This window comes from Macrobrachium nipponense, chromosome 49, assembly GCF_015104395.2.
Source record: "Macrobrachium nipponense isolate FS-2020 chromosome 49, ASM1510439v2, whole genome shotgun sequence".
Lineage (NCBI taxonomy): Eukaryota > Metazoa > Arthropoda > Malacostraca > Decapoda > Palaemonidae > Macrobrachium > Macrobrachium nipponense.
This window is the reverse complement of record NC_087224.1, coordinates 13,712,363-13,737,231: the sequence shown is the minus strand read 5'-3', so window position 1 is coordinate 13,737,231 and position 24,869 is coordinate 13,712,363. Positions and strand designations below refer to the sequence as shown.

At 39.7% G+C, this 24,869-nt stretch overlaps 1 protein-coding gene across 2 annotated transcripts in view; it reads left to right on the top strand.

Annotated features, from left to right (window-relative positions):
* Nucleotides 1-7,432: 7,432 nt before the first annotated feature.
* Nucleotides 7,433-24,869, top strand: part of LOC135205348 (uncharacterized) — a 77,191-nt gene continuing 59,754 nt past the window's right edge. The window contains exons 1-6 of one of the 2 annotated variants that reach the window (XM_064235810.1): nucleotides 7,433-7,476; nucleotides 9,780-10,136; nucleotides 11,323-11,412; nucleotides 22,528-22,736; nucleotides 23,493-23,684; nucleotides 24,426-24,581. In XM_064235810.1, the coding sequence (XP_064091880.1) occupies nucleotides 10,076-10,136; nucleotides 11,323-11,412; nucleotides 22,528-22,736; nucleotides 23,493-23,684; nucleotides 24,426-24,581 (708 nt within the window). In that variant the 5' untranslated portion in view covers nucleotides 7,433-7,476; nucleotides 9,780-10,075. Of the gene's footprint in view, nucleotides 7,496-9,779; nucleotides 10,137-11,322; nucleotides 11,413-22,527; nucleotides 22,737-23,492; nucleotides 23,685-24,425; nucleotides 24,582-24,869 lie in introns of both variants that reach the window. The other variant, XM_064235809.1, reaches the window with a different exon arrangement.

Genomic DNA, 24,869 nt, shown 5'->3' with positions numbered 1-24,869 from the left:
GGACTCGGGTTTGTAACTTCCTAGGCACTACTACCATCTTGTGCATGGTGTGTGCGGGTTCCTCTAGGCCCCGGGAAATCTTGTAGAGAACGTTATCCTCGACGAGGTACCTGGTCTTGGTGAGATCGTGGAGGTCCTCAAGCTGGGGGAGGGCCTCCTCCCGCAATGGGAGAAGGTCGTCATCTTCGTGTTGGGCAGCGATTAACTGCGACCGGCGGAGCTCCGGCAACTGGGCAGCAGCCCCCGCGACCAGCAGGGTGTCGATTCGACTCGCACGCTGGGACTCGGGGGTCGGCATGGGTCCCTCCTGAAGCCAGGGGACATCCCCTAACCCCAGATCCGGTTGAGGTGTAGCCTTGGTTGGAGGAGGCTCCGGAGGAGCCAGGGCAGTCATACACCGCAGAGGCACCTCTTGGGGAAGGCGCCACAGCAGGTCTCGGCCAAGCAGGAACTGACACCCTGGCTTGATGGAGCTCACTACGCCTAGGCGATGTTCCATGGGTCCCCACGGGGTGCTGACTTGGAGCTGGACTGTCGGGATATCCTTCGACTGCTCCTCGACCCAGCTTATGGTCCATCGTTCATCTTCCCGTATGTGGGCACCCGCAGGTACGTGGGTCCGGGCAATCAGGCTAACATCGGCTCCGGTGTCCAGCATGGTGAGTAACTCTTCCTGGGGAAGGGACCCTCCGAGGGGGGCCACCGCCACTCCCCTGAACTGGGCCCACTCCTTCGGGGGCTGGTCCGTGGAGACAAGATTCACGCTCTTCCTCTGTTGCTTGGGACAACCTGGGAATCGTGCAGACCAATGGCCCTTCTGGCCACAGTCCTTGCACCGGTCCCTGTCAGGTGGTCGATGGGTCGTGGTGGCAGCTGGATCGGAATGCCTGCCTGAACTGGCAGTGAGGGGGCCGGTAGGCCTGCCAGTGGGTCGCTGAGGCGGTTGCTGGTTTACTGCTTTCTTAAGGCGACATTCGGCCTCAGGGTGACCCACCTTCTTACAAAAGTTGCACGTCCGTAGTGGTCCCTGGTGGGGGTCCTTGGGCCGAGTGAATCCGGAGAGGTGACCGGGTGGCACTATGCGTCGGTGGGCAGTGCTGTGAGAGGGGTTGAAAGTCTCCCAGTCGTCAGCCAGGCGACAAGCGTCCACAAGTGTCTTGGGTTGCTTGTCGTTAAGGTGCACTGCGAGTGGTCCAGGTACACATCGGTAGAGATCCTCCAGCATGATCCGGTTAAACAGGTCCTGGAACTCGGTGCACGACATGGCGTCAAGCCACCGCTGCCCGGCTTGGGTTTTGTGGTAGGAGTAATCTCCCCAGGCCCAACCAACTTCCTTTGCCTGACCTCTGAAACGCTGCCTCCACCTCTCCGGGGTGATTTCATAGGCCTTTGTAATGACCCGGCGAACTTCCACCAGGTCCCCTCGCTGACCCTGATCCAGTGAGCGGAGGGCAGTCTTAGCCTTGCCGTCCAGGTGCTTGGCAAGCAGGGCGGCCCTCTCTATCTCAGTGGTAGGGTAGTTTCCGAATAAGGCTTCTACTTCTTCCAGCCATGCCTCGGGCTCATCCTCAGTCCACTTCGGGATGAGAGCGTTAATGCTGGCAATGGGGTTGGACGACACTGTAGGCGTGGGGCTGGGAGCTGGCTGCATGGCTAGGGCTTCGGCGTTCACCTGTCGCGCCTTCTCCACCTCGAGCTCCTTCTCCTTGAGAGCTAGCTCATGCTTCCTCTCTTCTTCCCTTGCCTTCCTCTCTGCTTCTTTTTCCTTCCTCTCTGCTTCTTTTTCCTTCCTCTCTTCTTCTCTGGCGGCTCTCTCTTGTAGGAGCAGATCATCCATCTGCCCCTTCACCCACTGGGTGAGTTCCTGCCCAGTGTAACCGGCGTTCGTGCCCATAGCCATGAGTGTCTGGAGCCTCTCCAACTCCATGGATATATGTGGTTGGACAGCCGAAGCCATTTCTTTAGGCTGCAGTGGAGGCTTGGATGAAAAAAAATCTTAAAGGACTGGGTGCTCTGTGGCACTTTGGGGAGTGGCACCTTCTGATGAGGCGGACAAATCAAATGGAGTGTGCGGCGCACGTCACACTAAGGGGCGTTCCGCAGGACGGACACGCAGGTAGAATGGCTACCTGTACGGCCTGTACAGGTGCAATGGCACTTATGAGGAGGCGTTCCTTTGAGCACTGGTATCGTGCTGGTGTGTCCCGGACACTACACGCAGTATACTCAAGTATACCGAAGTGAAATGGCACTCTGTTCGGGGCAGAGTGTAATGGTGGAGGAGAGAAAGTAAAAGGTGGGAGTACTTCAGCAGCCAGTCGATGAACAGTGTCAAGAATTAGTGGCACTGTAAAATGATAAGACCTGACGTGCACTGGTGGTGGCCAGTCCTAAACTGGTAACGACTTCCCTGTCTGGAAGTAATGAATTTGCGTGGCACACTGTGCGAATTGTGCTTGCGGTACACGCAAGTCTTTTGGGATAAAAATGAACAAGACCACTCGGGCAACGACAGGTAATGGAAATTTTATAAATGCTCAGGCCCTCGCTGAAGTACTCGGTAAATGAAACAAATAAATGTTTGCAAACTGCAATGGACACATGCGCGTACGTATCACGCTGTGTAAATGAAAGACACAAGAGACTAAAATAATGTTAATTCTGCATGCTATAATTAATGGTAAGATGTAGTACTCTTGGCTTCGTGAATAATGGATTCTGGTTTTCTCTCTCTCTCTCTCTCTCTCTCTCGGAGAGGGTGAAAAATGATATATGAATGAACTCCCTTATATTTGAATTGAACTACTAATGTTAGTTTAATATGACGCAACTTGCGTTAAATGATTTACTTACGTTAACGTTTTTACTGAACGAATTACTTTTGAAAACGTTTTATGAGAAATGATAACGCGCTCGCGGTAAACGATGTTTACGTTAATGTTAGCGGCTTGCGCTTATGAAATGATTTGCGTTTCAATATGAAATTTACAAAGACGCGTTTTACGTTAACAGTTCTTGCAAGTGACTCTACTTTTAAGATTTACGTTAACTTTACGTAAGGACAAGTGAAAAATTACGGTAAGGATTTGAAAACGATGTTAGCAAACAAATGTAAATGAGGTTACGTTAATAAGTGAAATGAAATTTTCGCTCAGCGCGCGAGTGAGCGATGCGAGGTGAAACACGTGAGGCGAGAAGAGCGGGTTAGCACCACGGTGTGCTAGCATTGATGGCGAATCAGCTGATTCTCTGTAAATGCGAAGACAATTTACAACACAAGATTCTACTTTCTTATTCAAGGCGAATTACGTTAATTTCTCTGGCAGGACGATAGATACTAGTACAGACATTGATATTATTTACGTTAAAACTTCGTGACTTACGTTACTTTGCTTAAATTGTTTAGATAATGTTGAAAGAGAAAACAAACATGGCTGCCGCTGTGAGCGAAAACGAAGGCTGGTTGAGACCGTGCAGGCGCGAGTGTGCTCTAAGCTGAATTTAAGCTGAGAGGTAAGCGGTTACCAACACTTGGAATGAAAACTAAGTTAAAAATGGATTCCCTAACATATCACAGACAAAAGAATTGTACACTTCTTTTGCCGTAACTATTAGTAAAACACTCCTAACTAGCTAGGCTTTCTAATACAGCAATAAACCCTGGCAAAGCACTTCCTAGTTTGATCTGGTCCTTTCTGGCATCTTCTGCCACACGTGTTCGTGTGAGCTCCTACAACAACAATGCGATTTACAAAAATAACCGAACTCGCTCGGCGCTCTGGCCGTTACAATAATAAGATTTCTACCTTCACATTTGTTTAAAACACTTTACAATAAAAATACTTAAACGTACCTTAATCTAACATAGGTTATAGAATAATCATATTAATGAATGGAATACCTTACCGTGAGCCAGTGTGTCTTCTTTCCCTGCAAGTGTGCTTGATTTGCTTTTTGTAAAATAATTTACAGTTTACGTTTTACAACGGATAACGCGATTTACAAGCTTTTTTTTTTTTAGCAAGCTAGGTTCAATCCAGGCAAGATTCGCCAATTTTACGTATATAGCGGCCTTGAGAGAGGCTAGATATGTAAACGGAAATAATTGAGGGATTTCAAGAGGGAATTGCTTTAACTTACCATAAACTGATAGTTATTATTAATTTCTTTAGAGGGAAGGTCGCCAGAAAACTCAGCTCGTTACTTAACAGCTATTTATTTACAAAAAGGCCCGTGCTGGCCTGGAGAAAAGTTAAATGATATTGGCCCCCACGTTGGGGCTTATAGTCTCATTCAATTCAAGCTGATTTTCATTCACTTGGGGTAATGCACACTTGCGGGCAGAGACGGCACGTGACTCATGGAATCTGGGTAAAAGAATCCCAGATTAAACGAGATAAAAGAAAAAATGACTTCTTGCTTTGATTAAGGCTGATTAATTCTCTAACATTGGGGAAGGTAAACTCGAATGGTTCACTGAGGTATGCACGAAAGCTCGGTCTTTAACAAGTCACAAAGGGGAGCACGTGGCCCGATGAGGACAAAGGGCTTTTGATGTAGAAGGGGTAAAAATGAGAATTGAAAATGAATTTAGCAAGAGTCGTATGGTAGTAAAAGGTGCTGGGTTGAAGTTTACACTTTCAGACGTACCTTTATGCAATATTCAGAGTATCCTTGTAGAAGAATGCGGCCTGACCTCGGTTCAGGTCTGGGGTTCGTGTCCACCAGTACATCGTGGGTAGGCCTAAGTTTGGGAGGCTGGCCGGGTGGACATCCGTCTTGGACTACCGACTGCAGTTGACTGAGAGCGATACTGGTTGTTTTCGAATCACGGGGCTTCCAAAGACCGCCTCGAGCATTGCCTGAAAGGTGGTAAACACAACGCCAGCAAATTGGGAAGGAAAATAGGTCTTATTGTAGAAGTCCCTAAAATCCATCTCGAAGCCTAGCTACTCTTGTGACTTGCCTCTCTTACCCTAAGCTTCCGTCAGACCGGAAATATCTTCCTACGACATACCCACTCTCCCAACAACAGTCGCTTCAGGAGAAGGCATGGCTGCTACTTTTATAATTAAATATAACTAAAACTGCTGGGAAGGCGAGGCGTTCTATAGACGTAGCACTATATATATATAATATATATCTTAATATCTACTATATATATATTTATTATGTATATATATATATATTATATATATATATATGCTTATACTATAGTTATATAGTTTTGTTACTATAGTACATAAGTATATATTACATACATACATATAATTATATATATTATATATACATATCTATATATATAGGTATATATTATATATATATAATAATATATATATATATATATATATATATACATATATATATATAGCATATAGATTTATATATATATATATATATATATATATAATATATATATTATAGTAGGATGCCTGGATAAGAAGAACAGTTAGTTCATCTTTGATATTTTATTAGCTGCTCCTCCGGATCACCTATATCTTATCGTTTCTGGTTAAAAAGGGACGAAATAGAAATATATTTATCTATATATATATATATATATAGATATATATATATATAGTTAAAACTTACAATAGAGTTTACAAACTTCAACGGTCAAGTCCAGAGGATGAAGGCTCAAGATGAGTAAGTAAACAATGTATAGGAAGTAAACAAGAATGGACTTAAACTGTTGAAGGTAATTATTTCTTGTAATTTCATTTATATTTCAGAATAAAAAAAATTCAACCACATTAAGATGAATAACGCCTTTTCTCTCACAATGTTATTATTTATAGTTCTTTTAAAGTGAATAATAATGAATTATATCCAGGCAGTTGTAAAACAGGAACTTTTTTTTCGTTGTTATATCCTTATTTTAACTTAACATATATGCAAGTGCTACAAATATCAGTCAAATTAATCATTAAGAAGGAAAATTCAGGTTAGAATTGTCGTTAAAATGTCTTGAAAATCTCGTTAAATGTTTTAAAGTTTACTGCATACGCTAACCCCATCTAAGGTGGGTGGGGGTTGGGCTGGGAGGTAGTAGTACCATTCGTGGGGTGAATCATATCTTAAGAGTAGGTATCGGTTACTTAATTAAAGGATTTGCGAAGTGATATAGCGCAGGTGAAGCTCTGGTCGAAATAAGAGAGAGAGAGAGAGTCGCTCAAAACACACTTCCTTTCTCTCGGTAATAGGCCTAATTCCTAACGTAACAACGCCATAACCTCGAACAAAAAGGCGTGTTATAGGTTTCAGAAACCACTGAAGAAGGAAAACTCCAGTACTCAGTTGCCTAAATGCTTTTGGAAATGCGTACGTGTTTGGCTGACTGTCGTAAGGAATATTATGATACATGTCTATGTTTCAAGAGCATATACTAGGTAGTATACTACATGTTATCTCGACTGGATAATATTATACTGGTTTGGTGCGGGACAAAGTGATTGTTTCACACGTGCCTAGACATATGCCCTTAATATACGTAGATTCTCGCTCGTGTGTACACGTAGAGAAATACGTACACATACAGATCTCACGTACACAGATACATACACTTCCAGTGCACTCATTCACAATTGTTGGCAAATACAGTAAACGTGCAGTCAGTACATCAAAACATACATACATATTCCGTACTCACGTACACAGACTCGTGTATAGGGAGACGTACTTACATTAAATACATACACGTACAATATCTAAACAGAAACACGTTCAAATAGAGTATAAAAACGCATAAACTTACAATATCATACACGCAATCTAATGGACATTCAGTAGACTATAATAGAACAATCACATATTACTGTGTTGTGGTCAAGGGTTCCATTGTGGCCCGCGGGCTGCTCATACCAGTCTCATACGGCACGTTGATAGTTACTTGAGCCTTAATGGCCACAGTTCCAGGTACTGAGCAGACCTGCGTTCGAACGAGCGCTGTGTACGAATTACATTTGAAAAAATGGTAAATGTTCAAGTAGACATGGATCGGAGAAGTTGGTGTTCCTAAGTAACTAGTATCATATTCTCTCTCTCTCTCTCTCTCTCTCTCTCTCTCTCTCTCTCTCTCTCTCTCTCTCTCTAATCCATCCCCCCTCCCTTACTGAGGAAAAGGGGAACGAAGATAAAAAGGGAGCAAAGGCAGATAAGCGTGAGGACAAAAGGGGGTTATATACCAGCGGATTAGGGACGGGTAACTGTGCTTGGTGTAATCACGACCCACTAGCGTGGACATCAGACATCAGCCCCGCTGTGGGCACTTTGAACACTCCCATAGCCCCCACGGGGTACGCCAGTGGACATTGCTGTATGCCATGAGGTAGGGCAGGATACCCTCCACCAACAGGACCCCCTGGGAGACCCCTGGTGTCCCTCCCCGATCCTGTAGGACGCTCTCAACTCGAGGCACTACTCTGGCCCTGTCAGTGACTCTTAGTGACAGTCGGTAGCCGGGTGCCTTCGTAGGCGGTTGGCTTGAGTCTTGCTTGTTGGTGGACGAACGCCCCCTACTCTCTCTCTCTCTCTCTCTCTCTCTGTCGGGATTGAATTAGTGGTATTTCTCGGTATACCAAGTGACTCAAATTGCTTACTGATAATTCGGTGATGTGTTCAATCGTTCAAGTTCTTGGAATAACAGAAACGAAAGCAATGAACAGCTGTTACTGGCTGTTGGAACTGAATGGTTTAGAAGTGACAGGATCCAAATAGTGTTATTTGAGCTTCTTGAGAAAATATGACAGTGGATTTTGACGAGAGCAGAAAGTCTTTGTCATGGGAAACCTGTTCTTCCGAATATGTTATCAGTTTTTATTTTCAGTTTTGACAGATGCATTATTTCACCGCGTATTATCCCGATTTTATACAAAACCTGCGAATAATTTCCTGTAAAAATATTGATTACAAAACTGTTTTTTAAAGCAAAATACACTTTTGAGAATATTGAGATTCTCTATACAATCCATTTTAAAAGAATTTCACATTCTGAAGTCACCTGTATAGTTAACTTTAAATGTTAAAAAAAAAAAATTAGTATTTTTGTATAACCTAAACTCTACTTTCCGTTTCGAGAAAGTTTTGTAATTAGTTCAGACATTTTTCATGGTCTTAAAATATTTTTAATCAATTTAGAAAATATTTTTCATCACCTTCAAGTAATTTCCAGTATTTATTCAGACATATTTAATGTTCCTTGGAAATTTGATTGATTTTAATGTGTAAATATTATATAATCATCTTGAGGTCTAAATATGATAATTGTACGCTTTCTTAAGTCTCTTTTGTGACGCCGAAAAGTTTTCATAATCACTTGGTAGATGTTTTTAGGACCTGTGAATGTTTTCGAAACATTTTTGTGAATTTAAACCATTTTTTTTTACCCTCCCAGACATTTTTGTAAATGTGAAACATTTTTTAATGATTTTAGGTTTTTTGACCTTCTCAGACATTTTTTGTGAATTTAGAATATGTTTATGACCCTCTCAGACATTTTGTGTGAATCTAAAACATTTTTATGACCTTCTCAGACTTTTTTTGTGAATTTAAAACATTATATGACCCTCTCCGTCATTTTTTGTGAATTTAAAACACTTTAATGGCCCTGTTAGACATTTTTGTAAATTAAAAAAAAATTTATGTCATTCTCAGGCATTTTTTTAATTTAAAAGATTTTAATGGCCCTGTTAGACATTTTTGTAAATCTAAACCATTTTTATGACCCTCGCAGACATTTTACGTGTAAATTTAAAACATTTTTATGGCCCTCTCAAACAGTTTTAAGGATAGAACATTTTTTTTCTAGCTCATCTCGTGGATGTAATTAACTCTGAAACGTTTCTGTAATTCTGGTTGATACAGATTATTTTATTCCTGTGGCCACTAAAGGGCTTTGTTTCTTTGCTTTGGTGGCCAGTGGTGGCCTCTACTGTAGTGGCCATCATAGGATTTTGCGTTTGGGACCACTTAAGGTTTTATGGGCCACAAAAGTATATTTGTAGGTCACTAATCAGTTTTTTTTAGATCCACTAAAGATTGTTGTTTTGGGACCAGTAATTTTTTTTAGGCCACTAAATTCTTTTTAGGTCACTAAACAATTTTCTGGCGCCCAATAAAGAGTTAGAACCACTAAATGTTTGAGATCACTAAATTTTTTGTAGGTCATTAAATTTTTGGGGGCTACTAGATTTTTTGTAGGTCACTAAACAATATTTTGGGACCTAATAAAGAGTTAGGACCACTAAATGTTTTAAGAGCCACTAAATTATCTTGTAGGTCAACTAAATTTAGAGACCACTAAAGTTTATTTTTGTGCCACAACAATTGTTTTGTAGGTCACTAAACAGTTTTTGTGGTCCACTAAAGAATATTAAACAACTGAAAATTATTTTGGGGCCATAAATTTTATGGGAGGCCACCAGAATATTTTGGGACACTAATTTTTGGGGGCCACTAATATTTTAGTGGGGGTTCATTAAAGCTTTCTGAGTTCACGGTTCACTAAAGATTGGGTCCACCAAAGATGTCGGGACCACTAATGATATTTTTGGAGAAACTAATGATTGTTTGGGCAGCGATAGATTTTTTTTTACCACACAAATTTTTTCAGGCCACATAAGGCCACTAAAGGGTCTAAATCTTAGTGTTTAACGATACTGAAGGCCTTATCTTTTAACACCTTTGAGTCTCTCTCTCTCTCTCTCTCTCTCAGTGTTGTCTGTGATGTAATTAAAAGATTTCTGTCTTGTTCCTTATGTAAACAAATTTGTCTATAATAGGATCAGTGATAAATAAGAACCATTCAGGTGTCGTAGATAACTGACTTATCCAAACTCGTCCAAAGAAAAATCTGCAAAAACTTTCTTCGAGGAGAGTTTTAAAACCCACAAAAGAAAAGTTTACAAAAGGTGAAACCAAAAACAGAATTCCTCAAAAACAAACATCCCTTCGAAGTGTTTTGAAAACACCCGCAGTCAAGTCGACTTCAAAAACACACGTCAAAAGGGACGGGTGTTTTTATTAAAAACAAAAAAATTAGTTAATTTTGACTCGATGTCCACAGAAGGATTTCAAGATGAAAGTTGAATCTCGAACGTTCAAGACACTTTGTCTTGTTGTTGGTTTGTGCGTAACTGGTAAGTATATCTGAGGTTGTTAAATTGATAACTCTTATGTTGTTGGTTATTATACTTTTGCAGTTTTTAAATAATGACTATATATTATAGAATGTTATTATACAGTACATATATATACATACATATATATATATATATTATATATATCTATATATATATATATATATATATATATATATATATAATGTCACTTTTTCTTACCATGAATTGAAAAAAATGTTAATTTAATGTTAAAATAACAAGAATATTTGAATGGTTTTAAGACAATTATTGAGTCTATGGTTGTGAACACTCATAGTTAATTTGTTTACATCGTTTCAACTTAACATTAAAAAATTTCGTGAGATTAAAAAAATATTATTAATTTGTCAATTTTTAAAACTTACATAAATAATTAGTAATTTTTTATAATAGCTTGATTACTGTTAACAATTTGTAATTTAGAAACGAGTAGCAAGTCTGAGTATTATCTGTTTTGTATTTACTAAACCCAAATTATCTGGGAAAACAGAAGGCGGGAGAAAATTCTAGGTCATTTGGAGTCGTCAATGCGTGCTCCAAGTAGTATCTTCAGTCTATGGAAGCACGGAAGAAGATAGGAAGTTCTAGAGCTCTAAAACTCACTATGTTAATGTTAAGGTATTTCTGTTCTAGTTAACCCAGAGGACTGTATTTCTCATCTCTTTTGTTTTATATGCGACGCCTATGTAATCTACACGCTCCGGAATTCTCTTCCAGAGCACGTGTTCTATCGAACTAAAAAAAAAAGGAAAAAAAATTTCCGCGCACGCGTGCCTTATGTCACGTCACGTTACCTCGGTGCCCGGCGGGGATGCCCATGGAAGCCTGGGGCACTCATCAATACCCAATGCATTTCCCTTGTAGTCATTGTCACGCCTACGTAGGGTTTCGTCAGCCGTTTGTACGTTCCTTTTTCTGAGAGAGAGAGAGAGAGAGCGTCAGATACCTTGTTAGTAAAATTGATGATATTGTTGGCCTGGGTTCTTGTGGCTAAGGCCAAGTTAGGTCAGGTGGGGATAAACTCAACGCAGCTAAGACGTATTTACCTTATAAACTCGAATTATTATTATTATTATTACACCCACTTTTAAGTCTTTCACTTTCCCTCCATTTCTCGAACATTCTCTCTCTCTCTCTTTCTCACTCTTTCTTTCTCCCATTCCAGGATCGTCTGGAATCTCCTCTGCGGACGATGGAGCCAAGGAACCGCTGGACGAGTCCAGGATCTGCTACCGGGATCCTCCTGACTGTGATGGTGAGTATTGGAGAGTCCTTCAAATGTTTCCTGTAGGATTTCATGTTTTCTCTCTCTCTCTCCTAACTTTCGTTAAATGTACGTAGATGTACTTTCTATTTTTTTTTAAATTATCAATATTATATCCTTTATGTAAAACAATGACTCTCATAGTATGTGTGGTTTGGGTATATATATATACATATATATATATATTATATATATATATATATATATATATATATAAATAGAAAGTACGTCTAGTACATTTAACGAAGTAGGGAGAGAGAGCGAGAGAGAGAGAGAGAGCGAGAGAGAGAGAGAGAAGAGAATTATATATATAGTAATATATATATATATATATATATATAAAGGATATAATATTGATAATTAAAAAAAATAGAAAGTATATCTACGTGCATTTAACGAAAGTTAGGAGAGAGAGAGAGAGAGGATTATATATATATATATATATATATATATATATATATATATATATATATATATATATATATATATATATATAATATATATATATATATATATATATATATATATATATATATATATTTATATATATATATATATATATATATATATATATATATACTATACTATATATATATATATATATATATATATATATATATATATCTATATCTATATATATAATATTCTCTCTCTCTCTCTCTCTCTCTCTGTCCAAACTTTCGTTAAATGTACGTAGATGTACTTTCTATTTTTTTTAATTATCAATATTATACCTTATGTAAATAATGACTCACATAGTATATATATATATATATATATATATATATATATATATATATATATATATATATTTCTCTCTCTCTCTCTCCTAACTTTCGTTAAATGTTACGTAGACGTAATTTCTATTTTTTTAAATTGTCATTATCATATCCTTTATGCTACAATGACTCACATAATATATATATATATATATATATATATATATATATATATATATATATATATATACATATATATATAAAATTCTCTCTCCTTTCGTTAAATGTACGCAGACGTAATTTCTATTTTTTTTTAAATTGTCAATATATCCTTTATGCCAACAATGATCCACATAGTGTGTGTATATATATATATATATATATATATATATATAAATATATATATATATATATATATAATTTGTGGGCCTGTATTGATCTTCCATAGGCTAAGAACACAATTGATTGGTGATGCACTATGTCTAGACCTAATCGCCAAGAACAATTGATTCATAGTACAACTGCTAGCTTTCCCTCCTGCTACGCCTTTCAGACCTTTGACTGTCAATTTCATTTATAGATGAATGAATTCGTAGGTCCAGTGATTAGTCTTTGGCCTCAATTCTCTATCGTTCTATTCTATTCACCATCCAGGTTTATTTTTTGGGGGGAGGGTGTGGGTCCACCCAGGACCCACTGGTCCACCCTGCAGCCTGTATTCAGTTGATCAAAGTGAACCCATTTACTAGTTGTCATCTTCAGTCAGTTCATTTTCGTTTTTGAACCCCACGTCTCTTTGAGCGACAGTCGCTAATTTTGTCATAAAGTGAAGCCAATCATTTTTGAGCTACGGTCTGTAATTTTAGCGTAAGAGACGTGTCTTCACTTCCCTCTTAAAATACCTCGAGGTTTGTTCCACTTCCGGAGTTTTGAGGGTCATCTTACTGATTGTTATTGGCCCCTTGTGTCAAAAATTCCCTCGTCCAAGATCTTGACAGTTCTTGATATAATTGCTCTATATTTATCCTGACTGTTAAGTGTTATTACACTTTCCGTGGTCAATTTTTATTGAAGGCCCTTTCACTGTCTTTGTTCTCGATGATTTCTAAAAGCAATGAACGTCTACTTAAATATAGTTCAACCAATTCCTGATGAAAGCTCGTGTGTGTGTGTGTGACTTGCGTTGCATGAAAGTACGTTTGTGAGAGTGGTTTATGTCAAGGTTTAAAGTGAAAGACGTCTCTATTTGACTTGACTTTTGAATAAACGAAACTTTCACTGATAAACGGAACAAATATATGTTAAGCCCGATTGTGCAAATTGGCCCTTTGCGAAGTCTCGTAACCTCTCGCAAACAGAAAACAGAAGTTCCGAATGATGACCGATCGCTTCTTCCATCTTTCTCTTTGTCTCTCCTGTTCTGTTTTCGCCGTCTTTTCTATTTCCACTTTCCTTTCTCCTCCATTTCTATTGGGTTCTCTATCCTTTCCATTTCCACTTTCCTTTCTTCTCCATTTCTATTGGTTCCTTAGTCTGCGATGCAACAGCGAGTGGGAAGGAGGTCAAGATAACTCGTCAAATGAAGCTGTTATTGTCCTTCGTTATTTTCAGTTTGAGATAATTGGACCGGATGGTGGAGCTCTCTCTCTCTCTCTCTCTCGTTTGGGAATAGTAGCTTGTTTCCTTGCCAAATTAATGGTTTGGAAACAAGGGTCCTTACAGTCGAAGACGTGAGCTCTCTCTCTCTCTTGAAATATTCACTGACTGATACCTGGATATCTGGTTGTGGATGGCTGTTGTTGGTTGTGAAAAGTGAAACGTCTACAAGACAGGAGAGAGAGAGAGAGAGAGTAGTACATGTTATTGACTGATCATTCTCGGCCAAGCACTGTACCGTGTTTCACTCCTGTGCATATATGTAATCTTTTGATTGCTTTTGTTTGGCTGTTTGTTTGTATGTTTGTGGCTACACCAGTGTGAGAGAGAACCTTTGCCTTCTGAGTATGTTCGTATTGAAGTTTGGTTTTTATTTTTGAATATTTATTTTCATTGTGTATGCATTTTTTTGACGGCGTCCTTTTGTGCATTTTCAATTAGAAGACAGGGCTAAGGCCTATTCCAGAATTAATAATAATAATAATAATAATAATAATAATAATAATAATAATAATAATAATAATAATAATAATAAAAGTGTACATAGAAAGCAGACCCTCTCTCCAGCACACTATTAAAAGTAGTTGCTACTTCAGCAGTGTTACACGTAGAGATTCTTCTCTATTTTCTGAATAGCGGTTTTTTTTTCCGTGCTACTTAAACAGGCTAGTGGAGCGCCTATAGAGGCCATGATCAAATACAGGGTCAAAATCTGTAAAATTCAAATATATAGACACCGATTTTGACACTTTTTTATCATGACCTCCATAGCCGCTCTATACTAGCCTGTTTAGGTAGCAGGGAAAAAGCCGCTATTCGGAAAATAGAGAAGAATCTCAACGCTGCTGAAGTAGCCATTACATTTAATAATAATAATAATAATAATAATAATAATAATAATAATAAAATCCAGGTACATTGAGACCCCAGTACCTCTCAAACGCACTCAAACTCACCCACTCGACCAAGGTCATCCATTCGACCTCAGTGCCCAGCCGGGGAAGGGCAGAAACCATCGCATAGTCAGCTGAAAACGGGGCCACTGGGCACAGACTCCCAGTACCCTTTACCCCTTTACCCTTGGTACCAATCAGCTTGAGCGAAATGTTGGGTATTAATCTGGATCTGAATCCAGAAGTGGATTCATACCAAAATCTGGTAGGTTATCTCGTAGATGCCCCATGTGGTGCACTGTAGGCATTACTTAAAGGTCTATATAGCATCCCTTTAGCCCCTAGCTCAACCTTCTCTTAACAGTTGATTCTTAGTGCAACTGCTTTGAGGTTTTCCTCCTGTTACACCTTTTCAAATCAGTTTCAGCGCTGAATAGCCTCATAGGTCCCAGCGCTTGGCATTTGGCCTAAATTCTATATTCTGTTCTGTCCTACACAAAAAACTTGGTTGCTTATCTCATAGATGATGGTGAAGCTTTTCTCAGAATTTGGTGAAAATCTGTTCAATAGTTTCCACGTAATACTTCTAACAGATTGACCAATGTAATCAATTATTATTATTATTATTATTACTCAGAAGATGAAGTCTATTCAAGCTTCCAAAGGGTATGGCGCTCATCAGGAAGAACTGAGAGAAGGTAAGGGAAATGCAGAAAGACCCGCTTGATCGAAAACCATTCATTTGGCTATCTTCAAGTTGTGGTAGCTTGACTGGTTTTGCCTGACATTCACAGCGTCGTGTGTCAGATTTCATGCCACATTCATGTCTTGTTAGCTTTCACTGTCAAACACAACTTGACTGACCGTGTGAACTAGTGTTGGGTATTTGGCAGAGCCCATATAGGTCTACCTGCTGAGCCATTTTAAGCCAGTGCCTGGTTCTCCCAGGTCCTAGCTGGGTGGAGAGGAAGGGGTGCTTGTGTACTCATGTGTAATAATATGTACAGTCTCTAGGACATTTGTTCACCAAGCACACAGCACATAAAAGTATAATTTCATTTAGAAAGCTATTGAAAAATTTTGTATAATATTCTTGGTGCCATATCCTTAACCATGATGCTTCTAGCTTCAGCGGAGAGGACCTAGAATAAAGCCAGTTGGTCGGTTAAAGGAAGTCTGACCAGAATAAAGTAAAAGATGTATGAATACAGAGAAACAGAGAAACCCTAGGCACGTGATCTGCTCTTGTTATATTTCTGAATGGCGTTTCAGTTTACTATTGTGGTGACATCTGTCAAACTTATTTCTGTGATTTACACTGGTTCAACTCGAATGGAACCGTGTCAATTTTAAAGTACTGAAGTGTACTTACGTCTCTCGGTCTCCTGCCATTTCCACACGGCCAGTTATCTAACTCTCTGCTGATAAACGTGAGTACATCGTTTACTCACCCTGAGGCTTTATCGTTCTGCTCTGTCATGGTGGATACACTTTCTTCCCCCATATATAGGCTGTCCTTGATAAAGGAAGCCCCCTGTATTCGTACTACATTGCGACTGGAGGCCCAAGTAGTTGAAATCATGCTTAGGTTGTTCAGTCGTTGTTGGAATGGTGTGTCTGTTCTTTGGGAAAAATCAGTACAGTACAGCAGCACAGAACAGTACAGAACAGCACAGAAGTACAGTGGAAAAGGTTAGGGTACAAAAGAGTACAGTACAGTGTGACAGAGTACAGATATCACCGTACAGTATGGGAAGTATAGTAAAAAAAAAAGGCTAGGGTACAAAACAGTACAGAAGTGTAATAGAGTACAACTATCACAGTACAGTACAGTAGATTACAGCCCAAGGCAATCCAGCCCAGTGCATTAAAATATAGTTCACTGAAGTACATCAGAGTGCTGTATTGTACATACATTACTGTACAATGCAGTTCAGTAGAGCTTAATAAAATACATTAAAGCACATTATATGCAGCTTAGTACAATAGCAGTTGCAGTACTTTCCAGCCTAGAATAATTGCATTAAATTATTACTACATTATACAGCACATTACGATACAAAAAAAAGAGTAATACAACAGGGTTCTTCATAATACATATGGCTTTGATGATGTATATTGTTTGTTTGTATGGTGTTTTTACGTTGCATGGAACCAGTGGTTAATCAGCAACGGGACCAACAGCTTTACGTGACTTCCGAACCACGTCGAGAGTGAACTTCTATCACCAGAAATACACATCTCTCACTCCTCAATGGAATGGCCGAGAATCGAACTCGCAACCACCGAGGTGGGACACTAACACCGTAGCAACCACGCCACTGAGGCGCTTGATGATGTACAGTGCAGCATAATGCACAGTAATCCATTGAAACTCTGGTACAGTGAAAATAGATGCGATGCAGTTGACAGAACATATCAAGAAGACTGTAATTTGTTGTTGCCGAAGAATATGGAATGCTCTTTAGCAACAACAAAATATAATGGTTTGTGTTCGATCTTAGACTACGTCTTATTCGTGCCTATATTGCTATTAATTGAAAATGCGTTATTAAAACACCAGTAACAAATATTTGAGTTAATCCTCTACCGAATATTACCAAGTGCATCAAAGGAAAATTCGAGGTAACCCATTTCACAATATACTATACTGAAATGCTAACTTGATATGCACGATTTGAAGTCAACTTATATTATTCGTAGTTACAAAAACTGTATAGATAAATATATTCCACAACCCTTTTACGCAATTTCACTCATTTATAGAGAGAGAGAGAGAGAGAGAGAGGGTTACACAACTGCTATACAAAGAGATTTGAAAACCATTCAGTCCAAAAGGAGTTTGCAATTCGAAGAGTACTAAGCATCACTTGCTGACTATGCTATAAATAGCAACCCAGAAGGTAGCGATAACAAGATACAACCCCCATGCCTCCTCTCTCCCTCCCCTCCCTTTCCCAACTTGATGACGTCACGGCGTTCTCCATGGGGCGAATCCAATGTAGCCTGAGTAAGGCGAATTCAGAAAGATGTCGGACCCATGGAGGGTCGAGCGCACGTATGGTCGGTTTCCCCGTCTTATGCTACGGAAAAGTAAGCCTTGCTGGGCTGGCAACAGGGCTTAGGAGGCCGATGTAAGCGGCGAGGCTGAAGTCCCTTTAGCCTTTTAGAAGAAATACAAATCCTTAGGAGGCTGATATAATCTCTCTCTCTCTCTCTCTCTCTCTCTCTCTCTCTCTCTCTCTCTCTCTCGTGTACCAAAGAACCTGTTACCTAGGTACCAGTCGCCCATTTGTCATTGGTGGGATTAAGTGCAATGGTGGTACTTCCTTTGGTCGTTTGAACTTGTGTACTCTCTCTCTCTCTCTCTCTCTCTCTTCCTCTCTTCCTGAAGTGGTTGTATTATTTTTGTCATTGTTGTCCATATACGTCTCTTGTCCAAATTATCCTTTTCATTTTAAAGTAGACCACTGCAGTTGATGGGCTATAAGTAGTACTGTCTACAGTGCCCAATACAAGGCTCACTGCAAGCACATGCCCCTCTAAGAGGTGTAGTATGTCCGCTATAAACCTTAATAACGTTGAACAGTTTCCCTCGTAGGGGAGTAGTGCCGTCAGTGCACCTTATGCGGTGCACCGTAGGCATTACTTAAGGTCCTTTGCACCGTGCCTTCGGCCCCTAGCTGCAACCCCTTTGGTTCATTTTACTGTACCTCCTTTCATATTCTCTTTCTTCCGTCTTTTTTCCAGCTGCGGAGTTTTCCTCCTGTTACGCCTTTCAAACTTTTACTTTCAATGTCCGCTTCAGCGTCGAATGACCTCATAGGTCCCAGTGCCTGGCTTTTGGCTTAAATTCCTTATTCAATTCAATTGACCCGTTTTAGTCATTTTGACCAACCAGGCAGATGTGATAATCACCCACTCATCATCTCCCCTCTGGTATCAGAACAGATTGAATCCTCGCGAGGGGAACTCCCAGAAATGGTTGACCTTTGACCGCTTCTGTTTTGAGTGCTGACTTTGGAGTGAGGTCGCTTGGCCCCCCATGCCCATGAAACCGGTCACTCTTCCCCCAACACAGGATACAGCCACATAACATGTTGGTTTGTTTCTTTGTACTTTAGATATGTGGTTATCTCTCATTGATGCGGGATACCTACAAGTTATATTCTGTGTGTGTGTGTGTGTGTGTGTGTGTGTGAATGTCGAAATCTTGAGAATGAATTCTGTTAAGTATGTTAAACACAGGTAAAATCTGTATAATGCAACCACCGTTCAATAAACATTTCGTGTAGATTCGTGTTTTGTCTGTCAGTTTTGTCTTGTCCGAAACCTGTTGCATTTATGTTGTCAGTTTACATGAGTTTTTACATTTGACTGTCCTCCTTATTGTTGATTATCTAATTAATACATGCCAATCTTTTAGTTGACCATTGTTCTTCTTATGTATTCATTTCCCCTGTCATTTATTCATCTAGACGTTAAAAGCCCATTTAACTCGACCTCATCTCACCTTAAGGGATGACGCATACCACAACACCGTCGTCCTGCCTAGCGTCTCGAATCCTCCTCCTTCTTCTTCTTCTTCTTCTCCCTTCTTCCTCGTTAATCTCTGGTCATCGGATCTGGACCCTGTCTCGTTATGCTGGTTATACTCTTCGTTAGCTTCGCCGAAGTCATCTGGTTCGTCTCACTTGGCGCTAAGGAGGCCCTTGAATCCGCGCGCTGCCTGTCATCGGAATCGTGCGCTAACAAGGTGTCGGGTGACCACAGAGATGTAAGGAGTCTTCCTGGAGAGAGAGAGAGAGAGAGAGAGAGAGAGAGAGAGAGAGAGAGAGATTCTGGATCGTGTTTTCATGAGAGGTGGACTTTACAGTGACTTTTCTGTAGGGCGTTAGTGTTGGTCTTCTTTTTTAATTAATGATCAGGAGTAGTGGTGAGTCTCAGTTTGTGTGTCGGGGTGGGAGTATTGTAATGCTTCTTTCTTTGTATGGCTCTTGAGAAGACAAACACACATACACGCATACTACATGCGTCCCCATATTGTGAATACGAGGAGAAAATGTTTAAAATATTAGATATTACTTTGAAATTTCGATGTACAATCATATATCAAGACTCAGCACATCAACTTTTATTTATTTCTTATCTGAATCCAGCTTCCTCACCAAACCAGTCACTCTCCCTGTTGCATATATTTCAACAGAAGCTTCTCTCTCGTCATAAAACTTTATCATTTAAAGCAGATTATTACCTTTTGCATCCTGTGCCCTCAAAGTTCTCCACATTGTGTTAGTTTTATCGTAAATTGGTGACGCTTTAGAATTTTCAATGCATCTCATTTTCTCCACTGGGAAATGAGTCTACATCGTATTGCTTCAGCGCCCTCCACAGTGTACCATATTTATCAGGTGTATCGTGTGTTATTCATTCAGTTTCAGATGTTATTTTCACCTTCTGTGTTTCCCCACATATTTCCTCTATATCCTGTCAAATAAGACTACGGAATTCCCTCTCCAGCGGCCTCCAAACGACAAAGGAACAGGAACAAATGAAGGACGCATGTCTCTGGTGCGACATCTTCTGTTGCCGAGTATAAACAAGGCACCAGGTCAGCTGTTGACCCGGAGAGAGAGAGAGAGAGAGAGAGAGAGAGAGAGAGAGAGAGAGAGAGAGAGAGAGAGACTGGGTGCTTGTTGCTAAGCGGGGAGGCGTATATATGCACTTTGTGTTTGCGGGCTTGCGCATGCGCTCGATTTGGACTTGGTCTGGTTAATATTGTCAAGTGTGAGAATTGTTGTTTTAGGTACACTCATACTTATCTTGTTTCCTGTTTGGGAGCCTGATTATCTAGGTTTATTTTTATGTCAGTCGTATTTATGTATTTAATATACATATTAACATGGTATCTTGTGGTTTACTGGTTATGATGCTTGCCTCACTAATGAGAGGGTCAGATTCCAGTTCCCCAGCTTCAGGTACCCCACTGAAATCCAATTAAACCCTTGTTGCCTTAAAGTGATTTATTTCCCTGGCAATCACGGATTTATGTCTCATTGGAAAACCATCACTCTGTTATACATTTTTCTCATGAATTACAAAATTATTCCCATGAGTTCTTCATATCAGGAATGTAATCAGAATATGTATTATTTTGTTCCCTCCACGAATGTATTGAGACCATATTTTCATTTCATTTCCTCCGGGAATGTATTAAGAATGTATTCTTCATATATCATGGATCATGACCCCCCCTCCCCTCCCCAAAGATAACCATTTGTAAATTAATTGTCATCCCAACATTCCCTTATCACTAGACTGCCCTCTTTTGCACTGAGTAAACTCTTTTCTTCTTCTTCTTTTGTCCTTCATGATAGAAAGAGGCCCCAGTGTATGAATGACTTGAAAATTCTCTCTCTCTCTCTCTCTCTCTCTCTCTCTCTCCTCTCTCTCTCTCTGTGGTTATGAATCTTGAATCTCACACAATTTTTGTAAGGGGCAGGTATATGTTGACGTCCTGGAAAAAAAAAAATCGTTCAGTATTCTGATGATGCAACACTTGTGGGTGTCGTAAAGTCTCCACTTATAGAAATGAAACTGCCCTTAGAGTCAATCTGGACGTGGAATAGATTATTGAATGGTATAGTCCAAGACCTTGGTATAGTCAATGGGGTACGAGGCTGAATTTCAGTAAAATGAAACCATTGTTCATTAGCAGATCTCGTACAGATTTTCCACCCTGTCCTCCTCCCAAAGTCGACGGGCCTCTGCTGAATGAATCTGAAGCTTTATAACTATTCTAGGCGTAACTTTCGATTCACATCTTGCTTCTGAGAAACATCTGATGAAGGTGTCAAAAAATGTCGCACGAAAGTTGTACGAAAGGCCTCGTATATATTTATAACAGTGCAATTTGTTGTAGGTCGTTTATACTTCCTTTACTAGAATACTGTTCTCCAGTGTAGATTTCCGCTTCAGCCAGAGATTGATCTCTTTTCAGATAGAGTGGTTCGTGGTGGTAGGTTTCTGTTTCCTAATAGTAGTAGCAGTTATGACTAGGACCATCAACGGATGGTCTCTTGTCTGTCACTTTTCCATAAGTTTTATTTCAGCAGAGATCTTTCACATTCTTACTTCATCCCTGATCCCCTTCTCCTGCTGACAGCAATCAGATTCGCTGAACAGCAGCACCAATATGGAATAAATGTGCCACGCTGCCAAACTTTCCAGTTCCAGTGGTCCTGGGTCCTATAGTAGATTCACATCAACCGTGCATCTGATGTCTAGGCCTGTCCCTTACGACTCTCCTGATTGGCTGTTGATAAGCCAGTCACAGGGCTGGAAACTCTCAGTCTCTCGAGAGAGTTCACGTAGGCAGGATGTATGTTCCAGCCCTCCTGAGGGATACGTCTTTCAAAAGTATCTCTCAGGAGAGGTGAAACATACATCCTGCCTATGTGGACTCTCTCGAGAGACTGAGAGTTTCCAGCCATGTGATTGGCTTATCAACAGCCAATCAGGAGAGTTGTAAGGGATGGGCCTAGACATCAGATGCACGGTTGATGTGAATCTACTGTAGTCCCAGGGAATTTAAGGGCTATTTCAAAGGCAGGGCTGAAGGATCTTTATTTTGCACGTTTGTATGACACGGATATGGATTTACATTGCATTTTCAGTGAAGGTATTGATCCAGTGATCACTGAAGTGACTGATCAGTGAGATATCCCCAGATGCAGTTAGCAGATAAGCACCCTGAACACCTGTGGGACAGGGCGTGGGTCCAGCAACCTCATCCTAAAATATTTAATGGATCATTTCCGTCTCTCTATCCATTCCAGGCGTTGGCATATCCCATCTGCCCCTCCAGCACACACTACACTTTGCCTTCAGCGGCTGGTGGGACCTGAAAATGGACTCCCAAGATGAGGAGGTGAAGCCCCAGATGTCCTCGAAAAAGGTTTTTGTGGAGAGTGATGTTTCTCTAACAAGAGTCTCGGAATGCCAGCTGAGAGTAGTGCTTCGTAATTACTCCGTCAGTGATGGGGAGGTGAGGGGTTTGTCATGATTTCTAGTTTCAGATATCATTCAGAGGTCTTGCTGTCAAATTTAATCTTCATATTTGTAAACATAGAATATCAGTGTACTTATTAAGTATTGCATTTTCTCAAGAACTTGATGCTAAGTAGGCCATTTTCATTCGGACCAAGTTGAGGTTATGCCATTTTAATTTTTGAAATGGTAGCCAGAAAATTAAATCATTTTAATTCTTTTTGCAATTTTTATCTATGGACATGGTATTGAGAACTGTACAGTAATTTAATATAAAAAGGATCCATTTTAGATGAATTTCCATCATCATACATTTTGATGTTAATACAACAGCAACCAATTAAAGCTGAGATAACTCATTTGTGGTTTATGAGTACCTGTCATACTTTCATTCAAAGCAAAATATTTTTTTTTAATAAGTGGCACCATTTATATGTTGGGTGCATGTACGTTTTATGAATTTTCTTTTTGTGCTTAAGAAAAATATTAAAAGTAAGATCATATGCCATAGAGATTAATTTTGAGGTGCAAGGAGAGAGAGAGAGAGAGAGAGAGAGAGAGAGAGAGAGAGAGAGAGAGAGAGAGAGAGAGAGAGAGAGAGAGAGAGAGAGATTACATACCTGATCTGTGAATTTAATCTCTTTTAGGACAAAAAAGATTAATAGTGTTTTTCCTATATCATGGTAATTTCATTTTCAAACCAGAGTCTTTTAATACTGTTCTCTATATTTATGCCCCTTTTCCGCATTCGTAGGTCAACCTAGAAAGAGGTGAGGCTGCCATCACAGTAACAGCAGGTTCAGTGAAGTCTTTCTGTATGGCAGACGGAGCTGTTGGTTCTTCGTCTACGTTATCGAAGTATGGTGTTGCTCAGATTCACAGCATTGTTTCTGCAGTTCTGAACCTGAAGCCATTTGAGGAGAATCAGGATGATGTAATGACTGAGGTGAGTGGAAAAGTTTTATGATGCTTAAAGTCTTAATTCATGCCCAATTACCTGTTGGCTAGTGACTTCTTTGAATTTTAGTTTATGATTAACATTAGTAACACCTCAGTGGGCTCCTGTACTTATCTGGTACCATATTACTATGATTATTTTTTCTTCTGCTACCTTTTCAGATGTAATACGTATATATTTTAGATATATCTCTTAAGCTGAATAGTAAATGTAAAGTTACAGGCAAGTTTATATTAGGAATTACAGTTAACCCCCAGGATTTGTAGGGAATAGGGACCACAACCCACAATGAGTAGCTAAAATCTGCGAATAGTACTTGACACCCCTCTAAAAATGCTTATGTGTACCTGCCTATTTTAATAGTTTCATCATGAAAAATTTATTTAGATATGAAAATTATATGAAAATACAGTAATGAGTGAATATTTCTACATAAAAAATTCTATGAACAAGTGAATTTTCAACAAGTAATACATTCCACAGAAAAGTCCGTGAATAGGAGAAGCCATGAATCCAGAACTGCGAATAATGGGGGGAGTGTCAACTGTATCTAGATTTGCTGTCACCTATGAGATAGTATCTAGAAACTATACAAGTGAAGCTTTAATATAGGGTCTTCATTAGTAAATAGACTGTTATTTATGTGAAAGGCCAGAACCTCAGTGTGCCTGTTAAGTTGAGATGTACCCATGAGAAAGAATTATGCTTACTTATTTCCTCATTTTCCAGAGTGATTACTTCGGACATTGCGGTACTCACTACCACACGCAGAATATGGATCCCGGTCATCATATTCTCAAGAGGAGCAAAGACCTCAGTCGTTGTGTTCACAGCGCGGCCACTGAACAAAGTTCCAAGAGCCTTTCTTATCTAACGAAGCATGCAGTAAGTCATTATGTATCATGATTGAGGGGTATGTGGTCGTCTGTTGTTCACGGAAAATATTTCACCTAATGCAATCCGGTTCAGGTCTTGCTTGGGAATACAGCTTTGCAAGTTGCTTAAAACCAAAACTTGCAATGTAATAATAATTCATTACGAAGGATGTTGAGTGTTCAGTGTATGACAAGTGTCACAACCCATGACATGTATGTTGCATATTTATAATTAATTTATGAATACTAACGTCAAAACATAACGATGTCAAAACACTTTTGTCATTGATTATTTTAG